Source organism: Nyctibius grandis, chromosome 5 (assembly GCF_013368605.1).
Source record: "Nyctibius grandis isolate bNycGra1 chromosome 5, bNycGra1.pri, whole genome shotgun sequence".
Taxonomy (NCBI): domain Eukaryota; kingdom Metazoa; phylum Chordata; class Aves; order Nyctibiiformes; family Nyctibiidae; genus Nyctibius; species Nyctibius grandis.
Window position 1 is genome coordinate 57,686,708 of NC_090662.1, and position 21,538 is coordinate 57,708,245.

The 21,538-nt window shown below is 49.0% G+C and overlaps 1 protein-coding gene across 1 annotated transcript; it reads left to right on the plus strand.

Moving 5' to 3' along the window:
- Positions 1-3,424: 3,424 nt before the first annotated feature.
- Positions 3,425-9,229, plus strand: LOC137664217 (retinoic acid-induced protein 3-like). Its single transcript, XM_068402070.1, has 4 exons — positions 3,425-3,467; positions 6,368-7,338; positions 8,319-8,371; positions 9,076-9,229. Exons 2-4 carry the CDS (start codon positions 6,414-6,416, stop codon positions 9,166-9,168), a joined length of 1,071 nt encoding a protein of 356 aa, XP_068258171.1. The 5' UTR covers positions 3,425-3,467; positions 6,368-6,413; the 3' UTR covers positions 9,169-9,229.
- Positions 9,230-21,538: the final 12,309 nt, after the last annotated feature.

Consider the following 21,538-nt stretch of genomic DNA (forward strand, 5'->3'; position numbering starts at 1 on the left):
CAGGCATCTACTTGCTTTATTACTTGGCTCAATAAAAGATACTAACTAAGTCCTTGAACCTCCCAGACATGCTCTCTCCCCCAGACCTGCTGAGCTGAGAGGGGCTGCAGCGCTCTGCCCTTCGCTGTCAGCTCAGCCCTGCGACACTGACGCCAGAGGAGTAGGGCTGGCCCAGGGCACCGTGGGCAGCACTGGGCATTGGCACCCCATGGGAGGGAGCAGGGCCAGGCAGCAAGAAGGGGAAAGGAGCAGAGCTGACACAGAGGGAGAGCCCAGCCCTCCTCCTCCGCCTCGTCCTGTTGCCCGAGGACTGAAAGGGGAGGTGTGGGTGCCTGCTGCCCAAAGGAGTCAGTCCCTGCTGCCATTCCTGTCTCTCCTTGTCAGCCGTAGCCACTGCTCCTTCCCATTCATCAGCAGCCAGCTTGCTTGTCCAGGGCTGCGGTATGGCCAAAGCAAGCTGTTTTGCTACCAACAGCCTCACACCCAAAGGAACTTCCAACATTACCAGCATTTTGCTACTGGATTGGGTTGAAATTATTTTGGAGACTGCTATGCAATTCAGCTGACAAGTGTAAAGACCTGTATCTGAATTAATTATCTTGTCTCCCTTCACCTCCGTTGGAGAGAAATAGATACTTCTCAGGTGTGATTTGGTTTCTTGTGAAGCAGGTCAACTGAAACTCCCCTGGAAGTGCCTCTTTCTCTCCATCAGCTATAGTGGAAATCTGGATGATTGCCTCCACTGAAGAAGTCTGCTCTGTAGATACCTAGGAGTCAATACAGTTGCCCACACACTGGTGCCTAGGACCATTTGAGATCCCCTGGGTTATTCAGTGTGAGCTGATTCTCCAGAAGGGTCTTTCCCCACAGCTCTTCCATCATATATGCCATCCCTGTGCTGGTGACTGAGTTACAGATGACAGAGCTACAGTACCTTCAATGAACTACTTGTCTATGCTGACGCACCAGAATGAAGTCTGTATGGTGGATATCTACATCTAGGTACCTACATATAAGCTGGGCATCTCAGCTCTGAAATAGCCAGTGGAGATGCAGCACTCAATCCGTTTGGTCTTACAAAGGTGATTTGAAATGCCTAAGGGTATCTAAACCATCTGCACAGGACTGCCAGATCTGATACAGGAGGTATGGGAGACCCATGTGCTCCTGGAGTGGACCCTGGAAACTGAGCAGGATACCCTGTGGCATCTCAAATGATACTACATACTGATGTGCAAGCAACTAAGGTGAGGCCCCAGGCAATCCAGCCAACCACACCTAGGAGCATTTCAATGTACACAGAAATAGGCACCTGCATCCAATCAGCTGGGCCAGTCCTTCTGACCTTTTGGCTGTTTGGGAGCTGACACACCCAGCTCACGTTTAGGTAATAACCATCAGACATCTAAATTTAGGTGCCTCTATCTGCAAGTTGCATCCCATCCCTAAAGCGAGGTGACAATCATCTCACCTTTCTGCTGTGATGGTTGTGCTGTTTGTACTCACCCATGTAGACCAGTGATGCTTCTCCACCCTCCTGGCACAGCATGAGGGCCATGGGCTCCATTTCTCAGGACCTACCATGAGTCAGCAGCACTTGGGCTCCTAAGTCACTTGGGATGTTTTTTTTTAAATGTAGCTCCATTTACTAGCCTTTTGAAAGTACAGGGTGTGTTTGGTGACTGACTCTCAAGGATTTCTCAGGCATTCTAGAAAATGTCAGTGTTACTCTTCTTATCTTTTCTTCTTTTTTTCCTCCGATATAATTTGACATGCTACCTTCCATGCGGTTTTGTGTGTCTGTGTAATTGTAGGGAAGTAGCTGGCAGTCCATAATGTGCTCTGACAAGATGCAAGTAGGCTGGTGGTGACCAGTGACCTTTGAAAGCTTCTTGAGATGTCTTCCTAGACAGGTTGGGTCCCACTGAGCTGGTGCTAAACTCCTCTCCATCACTCCTTCTTTCCTCCTCTCATTTTTCACAACTGCCTCCTTCTTAGCTGGCTCGCTAAGCCTGGGACCTACTTTAAAGTTAAGATTATTTTCATGTAAAGAAACTTGGTATGTCCTTTCCTAAGAAGCCTCAGGATTTTATAGTGAAATTAAAGCAGGAAGGACATCAGGAACTGTCCTAGGGCTCAGCACAGTGACTGCACTGAGTGTTGCCTTTCACTCGATGAGCCACTCATCCCTGCAGGCCCTCCTGTACTTCTAAGGGGTGTGCAACAGAGCACACTCTTCTATGTGTTTTGTGGCAATCTCCACATGTGACATTCAACGGGTCAGCACCTAGAAATAAGCCAGCGACCCTAAAAAAAAAAAACAAAATTAACATGCAGATTAGACAACCATGGGCATTCAGACCTCAGCACAGGCATGTACAGCTACTCGTCTGATTTTGGGAAGGAGCACAACCTCGATGGGGTGGGAGGGGTTTCCAGGTTTAGGGGCTGTGTGTAGGGACCGAGGGCTTGGTGTGGATAGGTCCTGGTGCCAATTCCGTAATCAGAAGAATAAAATAATCCTAGTGAGTAATATTTAAAATAACAGGTGAAGTTACGAACACGTTGGAGATACCCGGGACACTGGATGGGATTGCGCCGATAGGTGTGTGAGGCCAGAGGCACAATGTAGAACAAGGGGGAATTTGTCATTGCCTTCATTTGTTAATTGTTTGGGCCACCAATTTGGACAAAGTGACTCAGCGCTCGCGAGCAGACAGAGCTGCGCCTTCGGAGAGCAGGGCTGGGCTGAGCCAGACACCAGGAAAGGCAAACTGCCCCTTTCAGGAAAGGAGCTGGTGGCTCTTCACTGGCACAGGTGTAAGGAATGAGCGGAGCAGACATGTCCCCACGCACAGACGCAGCGCCCAGCAACAGCCCCGAGGAAACTGTCTCTGGAGCCGGGCTTGCAGCCACTCTCCCTCCAGATGCTCTGGGCCCGTTTGCGTCCCACGACCTCCTCGTCTTCCACCTTGCAAGCAGTTATCCAGCAAGAAAGCTTGCAAAGAGACAAAAGGCTTGGAGCAGGGAGGGGACGCACTGCTATTCATAGCCACGGTCCCCACCCACGGGTGCCAGGAGTCAGACAGGGGAGCACCTTATCAGGCGCTCGGCTGAGCAGCGTTCAATCCCGTCCCAGGGCTGGGACAGGCAGCAGCTCCATCCCCACCCCGCCGCAGGGGTGAGTGCCCCGCTGACGTCAGGAGGCCTTGCTTCATTTCCTGGCACTGGGACCCTATTTTCATAGCTGTGTCCCGTGGGAGAGGAGAGGCAGTGGAACTGGAATAGGCGTGCTCAGCCACACCTCCTCAGCCCTCCAGCTGTTAAAGCTCCCAAGGAGGGCAAGCACAGGGCTGCTGCTTGGCTGGGGTTACAGAAGCTGACGTGACTGTGTTACTGGTTCACTGGGAACTTGCCTCTTGTAGCCGGAGCCTCCCTGTTGCCTTCTCCAAACAGGACCCAGAAAGGTAAATCAAGGCAATATCCTACAGGATCCATGGTGGACCTGCCTTCTGCAGCTGGGGTGGGATGGTGTGCAGGACCATGGCTCTGGGGGGTGGGAGAGCAGGGGCATGGGGTGCCACGGCAAACAGAGAATGCCTCCCACCCTTGACTCTAACGTGAGAGTGCCAGCTGAAGCTGGGGGAGTTATGCCAGACTTTCCTGGGAAATTGTTTGAAATTTGTGTCTGAATGGGTGTATTTTATGCACAAGTATCAATGAGAGAGGAGTCTCAGGCTGGAAGGAGAAGACTCAGCACTAAAGTGAGAATCATGATTTGGGATGGGTGCTCCAGGGAGACCTTATAGCAGCCTTCCAGTACCTGAAGGGGGCCCACAGGAAAGTAGGAGAGGGGCTTTTTACATGCAAGTAGTGCTAGGATGAGGGGGAATGGTTTTAAACTGAAAGAGGGTAGATTTAGATTAGCTATTAGGAAGAAAATCTTTATTGTGAGGGTGGTGAGACACTGGAACAGGTTGCCCAGAGAAGCTGTGGATGCCCCCTCCCTGGAAGTGTTCAAGGCCAGGTTAGATGGGGCTTGGAGCAACCTGGTCTATTGGAAGGTGTCCCTGCCCATGGCAGGGGGGTTGGAACTAGATGATCTTTAAGGTCCCTTCCAACCCAAACCATTCTATGATTCTATGATTCTATGATTACGTTACCACAGCACAGGCTCCCTTGCACAGACTGCAGAGTCCCTTGGAAATCCCAGACACTTCTGTTGGTGCTGGATGAGCAGACCCAGCTTCTGGGGGGCAACACTCACCCAGGAGACAGGGCAGGGACTCTTCATGCCTCGTAGGACATCTACCCTGGGAAAAAAGAAAAGGGAGTAAAAATCGGTGCAAGCGGCCCAGTTTTCCAAGGCAGTGAGGTTCTTTCCATCCTATTTGTTCCGAGGGTTGTGGCAGCCAACTGTGGCAAGTACCACTTGCAGTAAGCACCAGTCAGGACCCAAAGCCATGGCTGTGCTCTGTGCTGCCCTGAGGTCTCACACTGGCCCTCTGGGCTCTCCACCTGCCCCAACAGTGGGCACCAGTCTGTATCTGCCAGAGCTGGAAATAGATAAGCTATTCTGATCAACAGTAAATGTCTGTGGATAAAATTGCAGCATTTGCTCTCCAGATTTTCAGAAAGGTTCATTATTTATTACTCACAAATGTCCAGATAACTCTCAACTATTTGTGCAAGAGATCATAAATCCCACAAATTTATGAACAATGATTTGTGAAAACTCCTGCCTGTGTTATTCACTAATCCGGTTCTCTCCACGGGAGTCCAGAGTTCCTGCGTATTTAAATAATTTGCATTTTGTTGTAGCCAGCTTTTTGAAGAGCTGCACATCTCCTTTTACATAGTGAGGTTAAAAGCTGGAAAAATATTCCACCATTTATAAGCAGGTCACATTGAAGCATATGTGGGGCTGAGAGTGAGTCAGTGATATTTTCCCCCTTTGTTCACCCCTTGATTAGATCAACTGTCATTTATTGAAGGCTCAACCTACACTCCTTAAAATCTGTTGATAGGGTTTTAGAACCAGCTGCATAACTGCAGTATGTTGTTCTGGAGGGGTAAAATCAAGGCAAATGGCATGGCGAGCACTAAAGACTAAATTTTGCAAGGTTAACTTTTTTCTTCATGTATCAGAAAAGAAAGCCCTTGGTTTTCCAGTGTGGGTCACCATTAAGGCCAGACTCCCCCATATTTCATGCTGATAGTGTTTCTAAACTCCTGTTTTGATAGATTTTAGAGACCTGAGCCTAACTGAGCAATTTGGTACCTGGAAAGCAGTACCTGGCCCCTGGGATCTAAACTCACTCAGTGCCTGCACAATGGGCCACGAAGTGACCAACATCCTCGTGCAGTGGTTTCTGCACATGCTTCAGGCTCCCAAGGAAGTAGGCAACTTAATTCCCCTCGGTGGTGGGCAGCGCTCACCTAAAAGCCGCCTTATGCCCTGGTGAGACGGGCTTAATCCAGGGTTACTCAGACAGCACTGAACTCCTCATGATGAGACAGCAGGAGCATGCTGGGTGCATTAGAGACCTTGTCTATCCTTGACTCGTGGACTCCTCAAGCAATAACTTGGTGTTTACTTCTCATGCAATGAACAGCTTTAGCTCTGACATGTCAGGCCTCCAGCCAGCGCAAGTCAATATCTTGGGGAGGGGGCTGAGGTCTTTGAGACAGTTCTTATTGCGGTGCCACCATGAAGAAGGAGGAATATGAGTTTAGGGCTCATGGTTGGTGGCCTATATTTGCTATTTAATTTGGAGTGAAAAGAGCTATGCTGGAGGCATCCAGGTTAGTTATCTACAAGGTAAAAGGCAGTTAAAGTTCCCCTTTGTTCATACCCGTAAACCAAAGAAGAGTGTTTCAGAGAAAGTAAAAGAGGGAAAAGAAACAGAGTAATGAGTTTCCTGTTCTGCATTGCTCATCTCTGAACCTCACTGCTACAAGGTACTGATGTTGTTTGAACTTGTCAAAAGAGCGTAAACTGTATTATGACTAACAGCTGCTTTTGTACCACAAAAGTGGCAAGGCAGCTCAGTCTCCATGCTGCTGGGCACCAAGCTAATGCCTGTGAAAGCACCTCACCTTCTCCCTGCTCCCCTCACTCCTCCGACATTGCACAACCCCAGGCACAGTGCAGAGGACATGCAAGGTGAATTGCTTCGGGCTAAGGGGCTTGTATTGCCCTTGATAGAGAGCCAATGCCAAATGAGGCTGCTCCCACAGCACCATGTCCTTAGCACTGTCCTTGCCGAGCAAGGTGGGGATGGAAGTCTATCCTGCCTCTCCTTCCCCACTGCTGGCAGCACCCAGGTGGTTGATACAACAGCCTGTGTCTTTTCTTCTTCTACAGCTTTGGAGAAACATTTTACGGGGAGGTTGTTCAAGAAGGTGAGAGGATGGCAACAACACCTCCCCGAGGCTGCGGCAACATCGATGCTGACTATTACCTGCTCTGTGACATGGAGAAGGCCTGGGGGATTGTCCTGGAGTCACTGGCTGTGGCTGGCATCCTCATCACCATTTTCCTCATCTGCTTGCTCTTCTTTCTCATCTGTAAAGTCCAAGACAACAGCAAGCGGCACATGATCTCCGTCTATTTCTTCTTTCTCTTAGGCACGCTCGGCATTTTTGGTCTCACTTTTGTCTTCATCATCAAACTCAATGACAGCACTCGCCCCACTCGCTTCTTCTTATTTGGAGTTATCTTTGCTCTCTGCTTCTCCTGCCTCCTCACCCATGCCTGCAACCTCAACAAACTAGTGAGAGGAAGAAAGCCCTTCTCCTGGCCAGTATTGCTGCTCCTCATTGTTTCCTTTGCCGTGGTACAAGTTGTGATCAGCATTGAGTACTTAGTCACCATGCTAGTAAACCAGAGAGACAGATTTCTGAATATGTCTCGGGAGGAGACCAACAAGGACTTTGTCATGCTTTTGATCTACGTGCTCTTCTTGATGTCTCTGACATTCTTGGTTTCCATGTTCACATTCTGTGGGTCATACAAAAGCTGGAAGAGGCACGGGGCACACATCTTTGTCACTGTCCTGTTCTCCATTGCCATTTGGGTAGTGTGGATCACTATGCTCACAAAAGGCAACACGGTTTTAAACCAGCCTAGCTGGGATGATCCTGTCGTGGCCATTGCTCTGGTGTCCAATGGATGGATCTTCCTGATAATGTATATCGTCCCTGAAATTTGTTTCCTCACTGCCCCTCTGAAGCTGGCGGACTACCCTCCAGAAAATGACTTCTGCCAACCCAAGCTCATAAAGCAGACAACTGGAGTGGACAACCGTGCCTACACCCAAGATGAAATTGTGCAAGGTATGATGAAGTGAACAACTCCACTGTCCCCCAGCCCTAAGCACACATGCACCACTCATGAGCTAAAAGGGGTAGGAGGGCTACAAGAAAAGATTTGAAGATGATGGATAATTTAGAGGTAGGAAAAAGTTTCAGACTGATGAAACTTCAGAAATGCAAGTGAAAATGAATCTCCAGACAAGAGGGAAAAGAGTAAGGACCAATGCAAAAGCCAAAGACATGTAGGATGAGTGACTGAGTAGGAGACTTACTGGGTGTCAGGGCTGAGACACAACTCCTTATGGTTCTGTTATGTCTGGAAAGTCTGTGTAAAAATTCAGTTTTTTGTTTCTCTCTTAGCAATTCTTCAGCTCTTCAGGTTATACCTTGGAGATTATTTATTCCAGTTCTGATCTCATTCCCATTATCTATTTAAAAATTAACCCATCATCCAAAAAGGAGGCAAGGAGGTCTTACTGAGACTGTGTGAGTCTCATGCATACTTGGACAGAGCAAAAAGTTTTATCAATTGAGGCTTCCCAAATCTATCGGTCAGAGATGTGGCTGCACTCCCTGTGGTTCTGCTACTGAGATCAAATTTTCCCCTGGAGTCAGACCTCCAGGTTTATAAAATAATAGCTGAGAAAGGCTGTGTTTTCCCAGGGAATACTGCAGAGGGGGTCTTGTGCATGCAAGTGGGAGGGATTTGGCCAGTGATGATGACACTAACTGTGAGGCAACAGGAGGTGTCTAAACTCCAAGGCCACCTATGTCCTGTTATTTACAATACCGTTCATTCCTGCTTTCATAAGGAAATTTTTAATAAGTCACCCACCTATGGGTTTTAACCCATTCCTGCCTGCATATTGCATAGTTTGATCTGTCTAAAAGCAGCTGCTAACGTAGCCACAGGCCCTTTGATTCTCCCTTGATGTGGTATTTCCAAGCTGTCATATAACACTAACTCATTAACTTTCCCCTCCTCTTGTCTTGTGACTCAGGAGACACAGGAGACCTCAGCTACTCCCCATACTCTTCTCACTTTCAGATGAAGGTAAGTTCACGCCCCCCTTCACCTGTTTCACCACATGTAGGCTATTTTTCAGGCACTAAAGGGAAGGAGAAGAGCCAAAGACAGATGGACCTAGAGCAGGCTCTGTGGAGGCAGGCAGGTGCTTCGCATGAAGCTGGGCAATACCATGACATGTGTTCATGGAGGTGCCTGTGGCTGGGAGGAGGGACCTGTGACATGTCCAGGGACACAGGTAGTCAAGAGGGGCCCAAGGCAAAGTCTGAGGTTGTGGTTTTCAATACTTCTGGATTTGTCATCACACAAAAAGTCCTCTCTTTGAGCACAGTTCCTGCAGTAGCCTATGCCTTTTCCTCAGGAGATCATGCTCCTTTCACTAGCCCATTCCCTGAATGTATTCCCACCAGCAGTCACTGGAAGTTGCAGTGCAGATCCAGAGTGGGCAGTCTGTGTGTGCCCATGTCCATTCACCAATCCTCCTTCAGACCACAGCCTAGCCATGTCTAGTAGCTCACATCATGTAGCTCACATGTCCTCTGATGACGTATCTCCATTACTGGTTTGTTCTGCCAGGATCCTCTTCCACAGCCCCATTGATCACCCTCTCAGGAAACCTTCAGCTCTGTTTCTCCATCTCCTGGTTTGTTTTTTTTTTTTTTAAAAAAAAGCCCTATTCTATTACTTCTCTCCAGTTTTGAAAGGTAAAGACTTTCTTGCTTCCTTTTCAGACCATCAAACCCCAAAATGATTTCTCCATCCCTCGGCCCAAGGCCCGGACAAGCCCATACCATGACTACACTGGTGGGAAAGGCCCCATGTAGCAGCTCCGCAGGGAGCAAACAGACTAAGTACCTGTCAGCAGAGGCGTGGGGAATGGGCCATGTGATGACAAGTGAGTCGATCCTGCAGAAGAGACAGAGTCAACCCACACTGGCAAAAGAGGAGAGGGGTCCTCTTTTCCCCACACAGGCACTCTTGTAGCCCCCTCTCATTCCTCAAACACAGCTTTCAGACACCGCTCTGGCCATCCTGTCCCTGCTCACTCCATTTCTCTGTGGTATGAAGCTCATCTCTTCTGACAGAGAAACATGCTGGGAAGAGCCTGTCCTGGCCTATTTTCAGCAGGAATGCTGTAGGGCTAGAGCAGCAGGAATATTATCAGCCGGGTCTGCAACCAGCTCTGCCCCAGCCAGGACTCACTTTGATCACCTTGCAGGGATGCCCTGCACCCTACATCTGTGACAGGAGAAGATGCAGGAGCAGGAGCATCATCCCTACACATCCCCATTCCTGCCCACCCGTGAACACATCTCAGGTACTACTGAGGACACCCTTATCTATCCACCATTACTTTTGTGCCCACTCCCAGCCCTGCCTGGCTCTCCTCCAGAGATCAGTGGAGAAGAGACAGAGAGAGAGAAAGAATATTCCTTTTTTCTTCTTCATGTTCACTTCCAACCCTCTCCTCATCACCTAGAGACCATGGTGGAGAGGGGGAAGAAAATTTAAAGACATAAAAACATCTACACCTATTTACCCTGACACATTTTCTGATTTGCACTCTAGCATCACCCTCCCTCCTAGCTCTGACTCCTGACCACGCGCCCCAGCTGAGCTCCCCAGGGTGCCTGCCCAACCTCCCAAGCCCTCCCTCTCCACCCATGCCACCCCAGGCTGTGGATCCCTGCAGACAAAACCCTTTCCATGCAGCTGCTTGCAATACCCTGGTGGGATCTAATCCTGTGCACCTTGGAGCTCTGCCTCCTCCCCACTGTGTCTGTGGCATTAACACAAACATTTCCCAAGCAGTTAGGGAGGGTGGTCACTCTTCTTCCCAGGAGTGAGCGAGCGTCAGCGTGTGCATGTACATGCATGCGTGCATGTGTGTGCTGTGTGGACTGCATCCTGGCGATGAGCAATGAGGCTGCAGAATTGAATCATTCTGTAGCCTGCTTTGCACTTGGTAAATAGCTTTCCATGATATTTCATATATAAATACGTAGAGCTCTCCAAGTGGATGTGTATGGTACACTGGTGTCTGACACAACTATGTATTTATTTAGTACTTTGTATGTGGAATATTTAATTAATAAAAACTCAAACAGCCTGACTACAATAGACTAGTGTTCTTCCTCGGGAATGTGATTCCTCTGATGGCTGGTGGGGTGATAGCAACAGCTCTTCATGGGTTGGAGTGGGCCACCTGGGAGACTGCAGTAGGGGGGAATGGCAAAGAGATGCTGGCTTCTTCGAAGCTGTCACTGTGGACCAGAGATCAGCTGCCTGAGGGTGCAGAAGAGAGTTAGTAACTTCTTCTTGCTACTTTTCTTGAATACATGAAGAAAGCTCATTCAATGTTAGAAGTGCTTAAGAAATGAAGAAATGTAAACTCAAGCCACAGAAAGCAAATGCAGGAGGAAGGATATGTTCTTTTCATCACTGCATGTGTCTGTGTCTGCTGGGTCTATATTCCTGTATTTATTCACTTGTGTCTTGCTGGGTACTTGCATAATCAAGAACAGGAAAGATGCTTGTAGGTATTTAATTCAGCTTGTAAAAATATGTCTTTCTGACATTCTGAACACATGTAATATTTTTATTTGAAAGTAGGAACAATATCAACGCAAAATAATGATGATGATGATGATGATGATAATGATAATAACACTTTTTTTAAAACCTCCTGATGGTATGAGGCTGTAATCTCCCACTTCAGAGGCTTCCTCTCCCATGAGTTTTCACATGGTATGTTATGCTACCATATATCCATATGCTCCTGGCAAGCAAACCCCCTTCCTCAGGCACATTGCTGTCTAGAATATGTCAGGCTGGGCCTTCACTACTCTTCCTACCAGCACTGAAGGGCAATGCAGGGACATTTGGGTCTTCTGAATCCCTTGGCATGAGAAAGAGACCTCCTAGGCATTGGTTTGAAATTTGTCACAGGATATCTTGCCTTTTTCTAGTAAATTGGAGGTGGAAACAATGCTTACCCTCCCCTCCACCTACACAGTTCCACACGTGTAACACAGAGGATGGGAGTGAAAATGCAAGGGTACTAATGTAACGTTGGGGAGCAGATTGGGAAGGGGGTATGTGAAGCCATGATGCAAGTTGTTGACTTGCAGACTGAAAGTAGGAGGGATGTGCTTGAAACAATGCCAAACTTTCAAGAAATTAGGTTTTCAAGCTGATGTGGTGCCATTGATGGCTTCAATGTAGCTCGAGTATGTTCCAGGAGGAGCCAAAAATGTCTTAAAACACAGCCAGCTCCTCTGCTTCAGTGGACTCTGGTGGAGCAAAGGGACAGGCTAACAGGCAAAATAAGAGCGAAGTGTGCTCTTACTGTGTGTGTTTTCCACATCCTAGACACTTATCAACTCCTTCACTGACTGCCACAGACCAGAAAGGGCCTTCCAAATGCACCTTGGCCCCAGAGGCAGCAGAACTAGGAGGGATGAGGGACACCATATGCACTCCCATCGATTCAGGGCATGGCAATTTTCTTGATTACTTGGTTGTTACTGTGCATGCTGCTCAGCAGAGAGTGAAAATCTCCTTCCACGGATTTATAGTGCCTTTTAGAGCAATTTTTTAAACCTCTGTAATGACACAAATACTAATCTGCCCAGAGTTATTTTGCACTTGTTCAATATTAAGGTAGCTTTGGGGAAGGGCTGATTTAAATGCCAAATGAAATACAAATTTCTGTGGAACTTGGCACTGGTGGGAAAGGGGTGGTGCCACTCTGCAGGTTTCTCATACCTTGGGAGAGGCTTTTGGGAAAGCAGCAGTTTCCTCTTTCCTTAAAACTGAGCTTAAACCAAATCAGTTGGCCACTTAGTCACACACCTACAGGTCCCATGGAAATCCTAAACTGGTTGGGCCAGACAGGCTAGACCCGAAAGGAAAAAGTGAGTGGAGGAGGCAGGAAGGTTGCCTGATTCTCGTGCTGTTTTTTCTTAAAATCTGCCCTCTGGAAGGCCAGTAAACCCAGTAAGGCTTGTGCCCACCCTCTCCTGTGCAAAGGGTTCCCTTGGTGGTGGGGGCTACAGATCTGCTGCCTTCAGGGCCCTCTGGCTTCTCCTCCCTCCTCTCCCTGTTCAAGCAGACCAGAGCACCAGAAATGCACATGCCGAAGAAGAGTTGGCACAGAGCATACCTGGATTATGAAAGCAGCCAGGATTATCGTGAGGTGGGATAAACTCAGCTGAACTCATCAGGTCAGGGGTGTCATGGGAAAAGGGCAAGGAAGGGCAGACGCACTGCTTGGACCCGGGACCTTCAGGCTCGCCATCCCGTGGGCTTGCCAGAGCTGTAGGGCTCCACGTACCCAGCACAAGGGTGTGGTAAACCCTTGGGGTAAAGCCCCAGGCCAGCGCCCCAGGGCCTGGTGCAGGGAGGGACCTTGCTGGGTTTACCTTCCAAATGCTCTGTGGCTTGCCAAAAAGCTCCCCCTTTGGCAGTCGGTGCCAGCACCACCCTCCCCAAACAAGGAGTTTCTTTGGGAGGGCTTCACCCTCTCCCCACAAGCCCTGTAGCCCATGCTGTGGCACAGGGGTGATAAATGAGTCGCCTTCCCTCAGCTGGGGCAGGAGATGCTGAGGACTGGTTGGAGGCAGGGAGGAGCATGCTGCCAGCCGGTGGGGCTGCATCTGGGTTACGTCTTCCTTCAGGCTCTGGAGGCAGAGGTGTTGGGGAGCATGCCCAGCTCCCACACTTGCCAGGCTGGCCACGGACCAAGAAAGCAATAGTTGGTCTCCTGGGGTGGCAGAAGGCAGCTGCATGGGATGTGGAACCCACGACACTGTGTAAGTCCCTTGTAAGCATGGGGCACTCCTTGTGTCCTGGTTTGGCCTAAACCAGGCCAATTTTCCTTTCAGTGATTTTTACTTTCAGCTAAGTCTCCTCTAAGTAACTGCACTTTCTGAAACTAACTGCATGTTTTGCAGACAGTGTCTGCTTCCAGGACTGATAACGCTCGAAGTTTGTAGTTATCACTGAGGCACCGGTAGGGATGTTGTGCAGAAAGGCTCTTGCTGTACTTGTTCTTAGAGAAACCAAGGTCACTGCTGAATTCCTCACTGCTTACGAGTGAAGAGTCGAAGGGGGGTCGCAGCTGCAGGGGGGAGCGGACAGGGCAGGTGACCCAAAAAAAGACCAATGAAGGTATTCCATCCCATACACGTCATTCTCAGTATAAAGCGGGGGGATCACGAGGGTCTCGCTCTCTTTCTGCTATGGCCGGTGTCCAAGGAGGACTCCGTCTGCTTTCCTGCTGCCCCCGATCCCGATCCGTGCATCCCTGAATCCAGCTCTCGACCGTCGCTAGGCCCAGCCTGGGCCTTCCCGGAGCCTGCCCTGCAGTACCGGTGGTGACGTGGCTGACTTCAGGGGAGCTCAATCTTGGTTTTGTATATATATTTGTATATATTTGATTATTTCTATTATTGTTATTATACTCTTTTTCATTATTATAGTTTATTAAAACTGTTTTAACTTTCCAACCCGGAAGTCTCTCTCCCTTTTTCCCTTTCCCTTTCCCTTTGGGGGGAGGGGGGGGGGATAACAGAGAGCATCTGCCACAGGTTTAATAGCCGGCCCAGATTTAAACCGTGACACCTTGCAACCTCAAGCCTTTTCTGAAGCAAGTGCTGAAAAGCTGAATCTCCTCTGTCCTGCTCCATATGAGCGATGGGTCGCTGGTAGCCACCCCTGCCTTCTTCCCTCAGACATCCCCTCTGCTGCCATCTGTCCCCTCCCTGTTTCAGTATTCAACACAGACTGGTGTCAAATGGTGACTCAGGCTGTGCATGAGTAACTGGGGCTCGTGGGGAGGCTGGTACAGCCTTGTACACCCACTCTCTGCAGGCTTGTGGAGACAGGAGATCACTTTAATCAGATCTGCTCCCCAAGGAATAGAATCGTAGGGCCACATCTCGGATGTGGCAACTGTTGGTCCAAGTGTGCATGGTGCTTGTCATTGTTTAACCCCAGCTGGCAACTAAGCCCCACACAGCCACTTGCTCACTCACCCCCAATGGGATGGGGGAGAGAACTGGAAGGGTAAAAGTGAGAAAACTCATGGGTTGAGATAAAGACAGTTTAACAGGTAAAGCAAAAGCCATGCGCACAAGCAAAGCAAAACAAGGAATTAATACACTACTTCCCCTGGGCAGGCAGGTGTTCAGCCACCCCCAGAAAAGCTGGGCTCCATCGCGCATAACAGTTACTTGGGAAGACAAACACCATCACTCCCAACATCCCCAACTTCCTTCGTCCTCCAGCTTTATATGCTGAGCATGACATCATATGGTACGGGGTATCCCTTTGGTCAGTTGGGGTCATCTGTTCCAGCTATGTCCCCTCCCAACTTCTTGTGCACCCCCAGCCTACTCACTGGCTGGGTGGAGTGAGAAGCAGAAAAGGCCTTGACTCTGTGTCAGCACTTCTCAGCAGTAACAAAAACATCCCTGTATTACCAGCACTGTTTCCAGCACAAGTTTGAAACACAGCCCCATACTAGCTACTATGAAGAAAATTATCCCAGCCAAAATCAGCACAGTGCTCCTTTGCCAAAGGTGACGATCCCAGCAGCAAGGCTGAGGGTACAGATGGTATGTCCAGCCCCCAACAGCAGTCACCTTACCCCATACAAACCCTACACTATAGGTTTCAGTGTATCTCATCACACTGGACCAGAAATAGAGGTAGCTGAAGAGCAGAAACACCTTCCACTTTCCTGGCCCTGATACAGGTAAGGTGAACAGCCCTCCCAGCTGGCCAGGCTGATCTTATCTGGATCTATCTTTGGAGTCAGCCAGGGCTCCACCTGGCTGAGAAGTTTCTCCCATCAAACCACTAACAGGTGCGTTTGAGGAGAAAGCAAAGGCTGTGGCTTACAAAATGGGCATCTTGTTCTCTAATGAATTATTTGAGAGCTGGAACAGAATGTCATGTCGCCAGTTTATGGTGCTGTCTGCTGTTTCCCCCCACGAAATGGTCTGCAGTGAGGCTTAAATGCTGAAACAGGAGTGTGAAGAAGTGCTGAAAATTTGGGGTGAGATCTATGGCCATGGGGAGAAAGGGACCTGGGTAGCATCCTTGACTCTAGTACTGCTTCTTGCTCAGCACTGTAAGAAAATATGTTTTCCAGCAAATCAGCTCTTTAATGGTTTTGCCAGACTGAATTAGCACATGTTTGAACCTCAAAAATTAGGCACTGTGGTGTCACTTAGTCATCCCAGGACCCCTCTATAATCAGAGTAAGGAGACAGGCTGTTCCTGCGGTCACTCTGGTTTTAGCAGTGCCGAACCGCTGTCTCTCACCACCTGTTTGCCTGTAAGGAGCCTTCCGCAACCCTCAGCCCCTAATCCAGCTACCTGAGATTGGTACCAAGGGTACGATGAGGCATGCAGGGGCCAGGACACTTTCAGCATCCACCTGGTACCCATGGTGGTGTCCAGAGCAGTGGGCCACGTCCCACTGGGATAACTCTGGCAGGGGTGAAAGCAACGCCCCCACACACACACACAAAAATCAGGCAGGAGTCTGGGTTGAGGTTGCTGGTTCCGCAAAGGTAGCGGAGGCAACGCCAGGGAGGTGGGTGCTAGGGAAGGAGCCGGCAGCGCTGCCAGGAGGATTTAACCCCGCCGGGGGCGGGCGGCTGCGCCTGGCGTTCCTCCAGCGGCCGCCGGGAGGCGCCCTTGCCCCGCGGAGGCGGTGCCGCGCGGGCCCGGTTGCGGCCGCCGCCTGCGGGCCTGGCTCCGGCGGGCTGGGGCTGGGGGGGGGCCGAATCGGGGCGGGGTGGGGGGTGCCCCTGCCGCAGGCTGCGGCCTCTAACCTCCCTGGAGTCAGAGCAAAACACGCCGGACTCCTTGTTGTAATTAAAAAAAACCCAACAAACCAAACCCAAACAACCCACCCCGCATCTCATTAAAGTTTTACTATTAAAACCATTTTTTTTTTTTTTTAAATCTATTTCATGGCCTTTGATTGAACTTTGGTAAAATTTGCAGTTTTGCTCCCATGATTTATTTGACTCAGCATGTTCCAATAAAAAAAGAAAACCACAAACTAAAACTTTCCAGCCTAAAAAGGAAGCTTTTCTACCGTGACGTTCAGCTTCTTTTATACAACAATACAAAAAGCTTGTTTCTGAACTCATTTTATTTTAGGCTCATTTTGGTTTGATTTCAACTAACCTCTTCCTGACTGACTGCACTTCAGCCGCTGGAGAGAAATGGCTGCCTGGAGAACCTCCTGCCCAGCTCTGGTGAGGTACCTGTGCTCAAGGAGGATCAGTCAGTCCCCAGACCTTGGGCCACAGACTCCTGGTGCTTCACAAGGTCACGGGAGATGGACAGTCACTGGGGCAGGGCAGCAAGCAAAGAAGTAGGCAAGCTGCTGGCAGCCTAGCTCTCCAGGCAGGTTATGGCTCACCAGCTCCTCTCCCCATCCTGTCCAGCCTCCCGAATGGAAGCCACCAAGCTCCTGGGCCCGCCTAGGTGGGACTGTGACAGTCAGCAGGACAGGAGATACCCAGTGGCAGAGCCAGTGATACCTGGCCACGACATGAGCAGGACAATTTTATTACACAGAGAAGCAGCAGGCAGATAACATTGCAAAGAGCTGCAAGTAGATAACATGACTTTTCTGCATCCCTTCACCTCCTTACCCATCATCACCATCACCACTATATATCGAGGCTGTGTTGTGGTTCCCCTTGCTACATCCAGACTTTTGGGTTTAAGATGGAAAATGATGTGTGTGAGATGAGACTTTAGCAGTCCCAGTATTAAATGCCCAGCTCTTAAGCACCTCACAAGGTGCTTAAGGTCACCTCACAAGCAGATGTAGTGACTTTGGCAAGGTGTGTGCGGGTTTGAAGAGAAATGGGTAGAAAAGTGTACAGACTCATCTCTGTCTCTACTGAGTGGTCTGCAGACAAGATGAAAGCATAAGGTTTTTCCAGCATGACAGACCTGTCTGTGAGTTTCTTGCAGCGTGGCAAGCTATTGGGTTGTGAGATGGGAGTCTGGTGGGCCAAGGTACGCTCAGTTCTCCATGGCATGGGCTGCTGCTAGTCTGCTGGAAGGACTGTGGGGCAGTTATAACGCTGCTGCAAATGACCTGGGATCCTGCCTGCACAGCTCTTGCAGCACCACAGTGTCACGATCCCTGCTGCCCTGCTGCTCTCCTAGGAGGAGACAGCTCTGCCACCCACTGTGCTTTAGTGTATTCCCTGAAATACAAGCTAAAACCTGTCCTGTGTGAGGACCTGAAATACTGAACCGGCTCATTTTTCCCATGACAACAGTCCGTTGTTCCATGATCTTCAGTGACCAGGCAGGGGCACTGCGGCATCTGCATCCACCATGGACACTCAGCCCCGTTTCTGCTGAGTTACCCAGAATGAAAACAGATCATGAACCATTTTTAACCTGTTCAAAGTGTTTGAGTGAGTTCACACCAGATCAATGCTTCGTGTCTTTGTGGCCATCACAGTTTTCATCTGACAGGAGGAGTGCTAAAGCCAGATTTACCAAGGTGCCCAGCCCTGGCTCTAGCTACAAGTGACTCTTTCCAAATCCTGGAGGCAAGTGGGGCGGGAGGAGGGGAAGATCCTCTCTCTGCAAGTTTCATTATGTATCTTGCCTTTTTTTGAATATCATTTGTCTTTATTGTCTGGTGGTAATCTCTAAAAGTGGAAGCAACTTTGTCTATATTGAATGAATGGGGAAATGCTGAAAGAAGCTTTATGCTCCTTTACAGGATCCCAAAGAGATGAAACCCTTAATAGTGTCTCGCCTGATTTCTCTTTCATAGTGCACTCTTCAAATGTAATCAGCCTTTGGGGCATGTTCTGCCTCCAACTGTGCATACAATGCTCACATTTAAATTAATAGAAGCATGAGGATACATTTGAAGTGAGAATCTGGGACAAAAAAAGTTAAATTCTTGCTGATAAAATCAATGACAAAAGTTTCTTTGGCTTCAGTTCTCACTTTGGAGGCATCTCTATGTCTATGCCTGGAAAGAATCTTTTTTATGGGTATATGTGTCTTAGCAACATCCTAAGAAATAAAAAAACCATGCACTTTTGTTACATTTTATACAGGAGTTTAGAAACGTGTTTTTGTGGCCTCCCTCTTAGCAGAGATTTGTTGCTGTGTTTAACACCACTGCTTCAATCCCAGTTCTGCCCTTGGGGAATGGGGAATTTTTTGTGATTGATGGGATCATCATAATACATCTGGACAAGGTGCTGGGCTTGAATTTGTATTGGTGACCTCAGATCTGGCACTTAGTAATGCTCCTATTGTGTCTTTGATGAGTCTATTGAATTGCTAAGAGTCCTACTGGAGATCTTCCATGTGCTTATCCTCCCTTTATGCCAGCACGATGAGAAAATGCTGTTCCCTATATTCAGGGCACAAGGTCAAGAGCAGGTTTCCACTGTGCCTAGGTGGCTGCTCACCCCCATGCCCAGATGAGTTGCTCTGTGTCACTCAGAAACCCAAACCCAGGCTGTTTCCAGGCAAAGACACACTACTGAGCCCTCCTTCCTCTCCCCTTAATGGAGGTGGTGTCTGGATAATCACATGTGCCTCCAGTCCCCGGCTTGTCTCAGAGGTGGCTGCAGGGGAGCCAGAGGCTGAGCTGCACCAGCTCCTGCGAACACACGTCCTCTCACGCACGCACAGGCTGGGCCCACAGCTGAGCTGGTGGCTCATCGTTACCCGGGCAGCGATGGACACCAGTCCCAGCCAGCAAGTACATTGTCCAACCTGGGAGCAGGGGCTAACCACAGCACTGAATTTCTGGCTCCTTTTCCATTTGCCTTAGGATTAACTCTTGTCATTGGCCATCGATGACGTGAAGTTAAGCAGCAAAAGATCTCAGACCTGAAACTGTCCTGATCTCTTTCTAAGGGTGGAAGGAAGAGGAACCCTGTGGATTGGTGGGGAGCCAGGCAGGGAGATTGTGTGTCCCTTCTTGGCACACCCCTCCAGGGTAGTGGGCAACACAAATCCCAAGTGACAGGACTTGGGACATGGTCCCTGTGGGTGCAGTGCCATCCTCCCCACTGCTCCATGTCATTGCTCTGACCAGTGTCACAGCAGAGGGGCATTGATCCTTGACATGTTCCCATCCTTGCAAACCTCTCTTCATGCAGAAAACTGAATAACTTCTTGCATAATTAGCCTCTCCATCTGTTAAAACAGCCTGAGCCCCAGCAAAGCTCTCACCAACAGCTGGTTTACAGGACTAAACAGAGTAGGACAGCTCTTCTTATCAGCACCCTTACACAGAAGGGGTACTACTCCTAAGTGTAAGTCAGTGGGGTTTAAGGTCCCTTACTGAAGGAGGATGCCCTTTCATCTGGCATTGATCATTTGCTTAAATGGGAATCTCTGTCGGAAAAAATGATGGGAGCCAAAACACCTGAATGCTCTCACAACATGAAGTAAGGGGATGTTTGGGATAGACCTCCCCATTCAGACTGTCCTGTCCTCCCCGGCACTGACTGAATCGCAGCCTAAGCACAGAAGCTGGGTGCAGCCCACGCTGGCAGTGAGTCCTCGAGGCTCTCTGTGAACTCTCCTGCCTGGCCCTGACAATTTGCCCTGTCCTGTCCTATTAACCAGCTGAAGCAAGCACAGGTTTCCCAGAACAAGCTTCATGCCTGCCACTTCTGCTATGTAAAGTCATCCAGCAGCAGCTTGCTGCAGAGATTTCATAAGAGGGAGGAAGTCATGGGCTAGAGGCACGTGGTCGAGGGTTTCTCTGGCTGCAGCTCTGCCTGGAAGAAAGCTCTGTCCCTTGTCTCATGAGCTGGACCAGATCTGCAATCATAAAGAGTCAGCAGTGGGGATGGGAGTATCTCCAAGTGAGGTTGAGCAGCCTCCTGTCTCTGTGGGCAGAACAGCTGAGATGGAGGTCCCTGCACCCAAATCATCTACCCTCCCATTGCACCGTGGCCTCCTACTTAGCCTCAAGCTGGTACCCCAGTCAAGGGGAGGAGAAAGGCAGGAGTGGGGTGTAATCCTGTCACCTTGTGCTGACAGTGACTGTTCATCATTTGCAGCTTCCTCTGAGCATCTGTAGCACTGATTTTCCCATCTCATCTCTGTCCAGCTCTGCAGGTAAATTCCCAAAAGCACTGTGAACTAACTGTCCTTCCTAAAGGTCTGAAGAATGAGGACATTATTTACTTCTGGCTATCGACGGGCATCAAATGGTGTGAAAGACATGTATGCCTCAGCTCCATCACTATCTGGGACCAAAATAACAGATAAAAGAAGAAAATCAGTGAGAGTTATCATTATATGGAGTTGCCATGGAAATAGCATGAGAGAACTTGGAGGAGAGCTAGCACACCATGTCTCCAGGAGGGCATAAATCCCCTGCTAGTCTCACTCCTTTTTATCACATTAACAGGCAATATTTCTTGCTTTAGCAAGAGGTGGGAAAACATCAAAGCACAGTTCTGACATTCTTGTCTATCCCTTGATTTCTCTCACCAAGACCTCCCTGACCCCTCAAGAAGTAGAAATGTGAACCCTAGTGTGATTGAAAAGTTGTCCTGGAAACCATTTGATAATGTCAGTAAAATGGTAAGAGGGATGTAATTCTCCCCAGAAAATATTTATTAACTTTTGTGAAATCATATGAAAAAATGGAAAAACTTTTTTTTTTTAAATGTACTATTCTAAGACTTTTTTCAAAGAAAAATGTCATACTTCATTAAAAGGATTTTTTTTAATGCTGATTTCTAAGGAAAAGCATTACAATTTAAATTATCTCAGAGTTTCAGTGAAGTTGCTGTCTTGTGCTGTTGTACCATTCTGGGAAGCCCATTTTATTCTCCTCTCTGTTGCTGAATCTCACTTTTAAACTGCCTCATCCCCTCTGGTCAGGACAGGACAACCATGTCTGCTCATGCACTATATCCTGAGACTCCACAAACACAAACACAGCTCTGAGGCATGATGTTCTATGGGGGTGGCATCCTCCAGCACCCGCATCCAGTTCTTCACCTTGTGCTTCCCGGCGGGCTGCAGGTCACTCCTCTGGAGGGTAGTCCCCAACCGGGACTATCAGTGATGGCTGTGGCAATCTGACCCAGAGTAAACCACCACTTGGATGTTGGCATCCAGCTGCTTACAAGTACAGATATGTGTGAG

What these genes read in the sequence shown, in the direction of transcription:
- LOC137664217 (XM_068402070.1), top strand. Translation starts at nt 6,414, where the DNA reads ATGGCAACAACACCTCCCCGAGGCTGCGGCAACATCGATGCTGACTAT. An exon ending in CCAAGATGAAATTGTGCAAG is followed by an intron (nt 7,339 to 8,318) that starts GTATGATGAAGT and finishes CTTGTGACTCAG; the next exon opens with GAGACACAGGAGACCTCAGC. An exon ending in CTTCTCACTTTCAGATGAAG is followed by an intron (nt 8,372 to 9,075) that starts GTAAGTTCACGC and finishes CTTCCTTTTCAG; the next exon opens with ACCATCAAACCCCAAAATGA.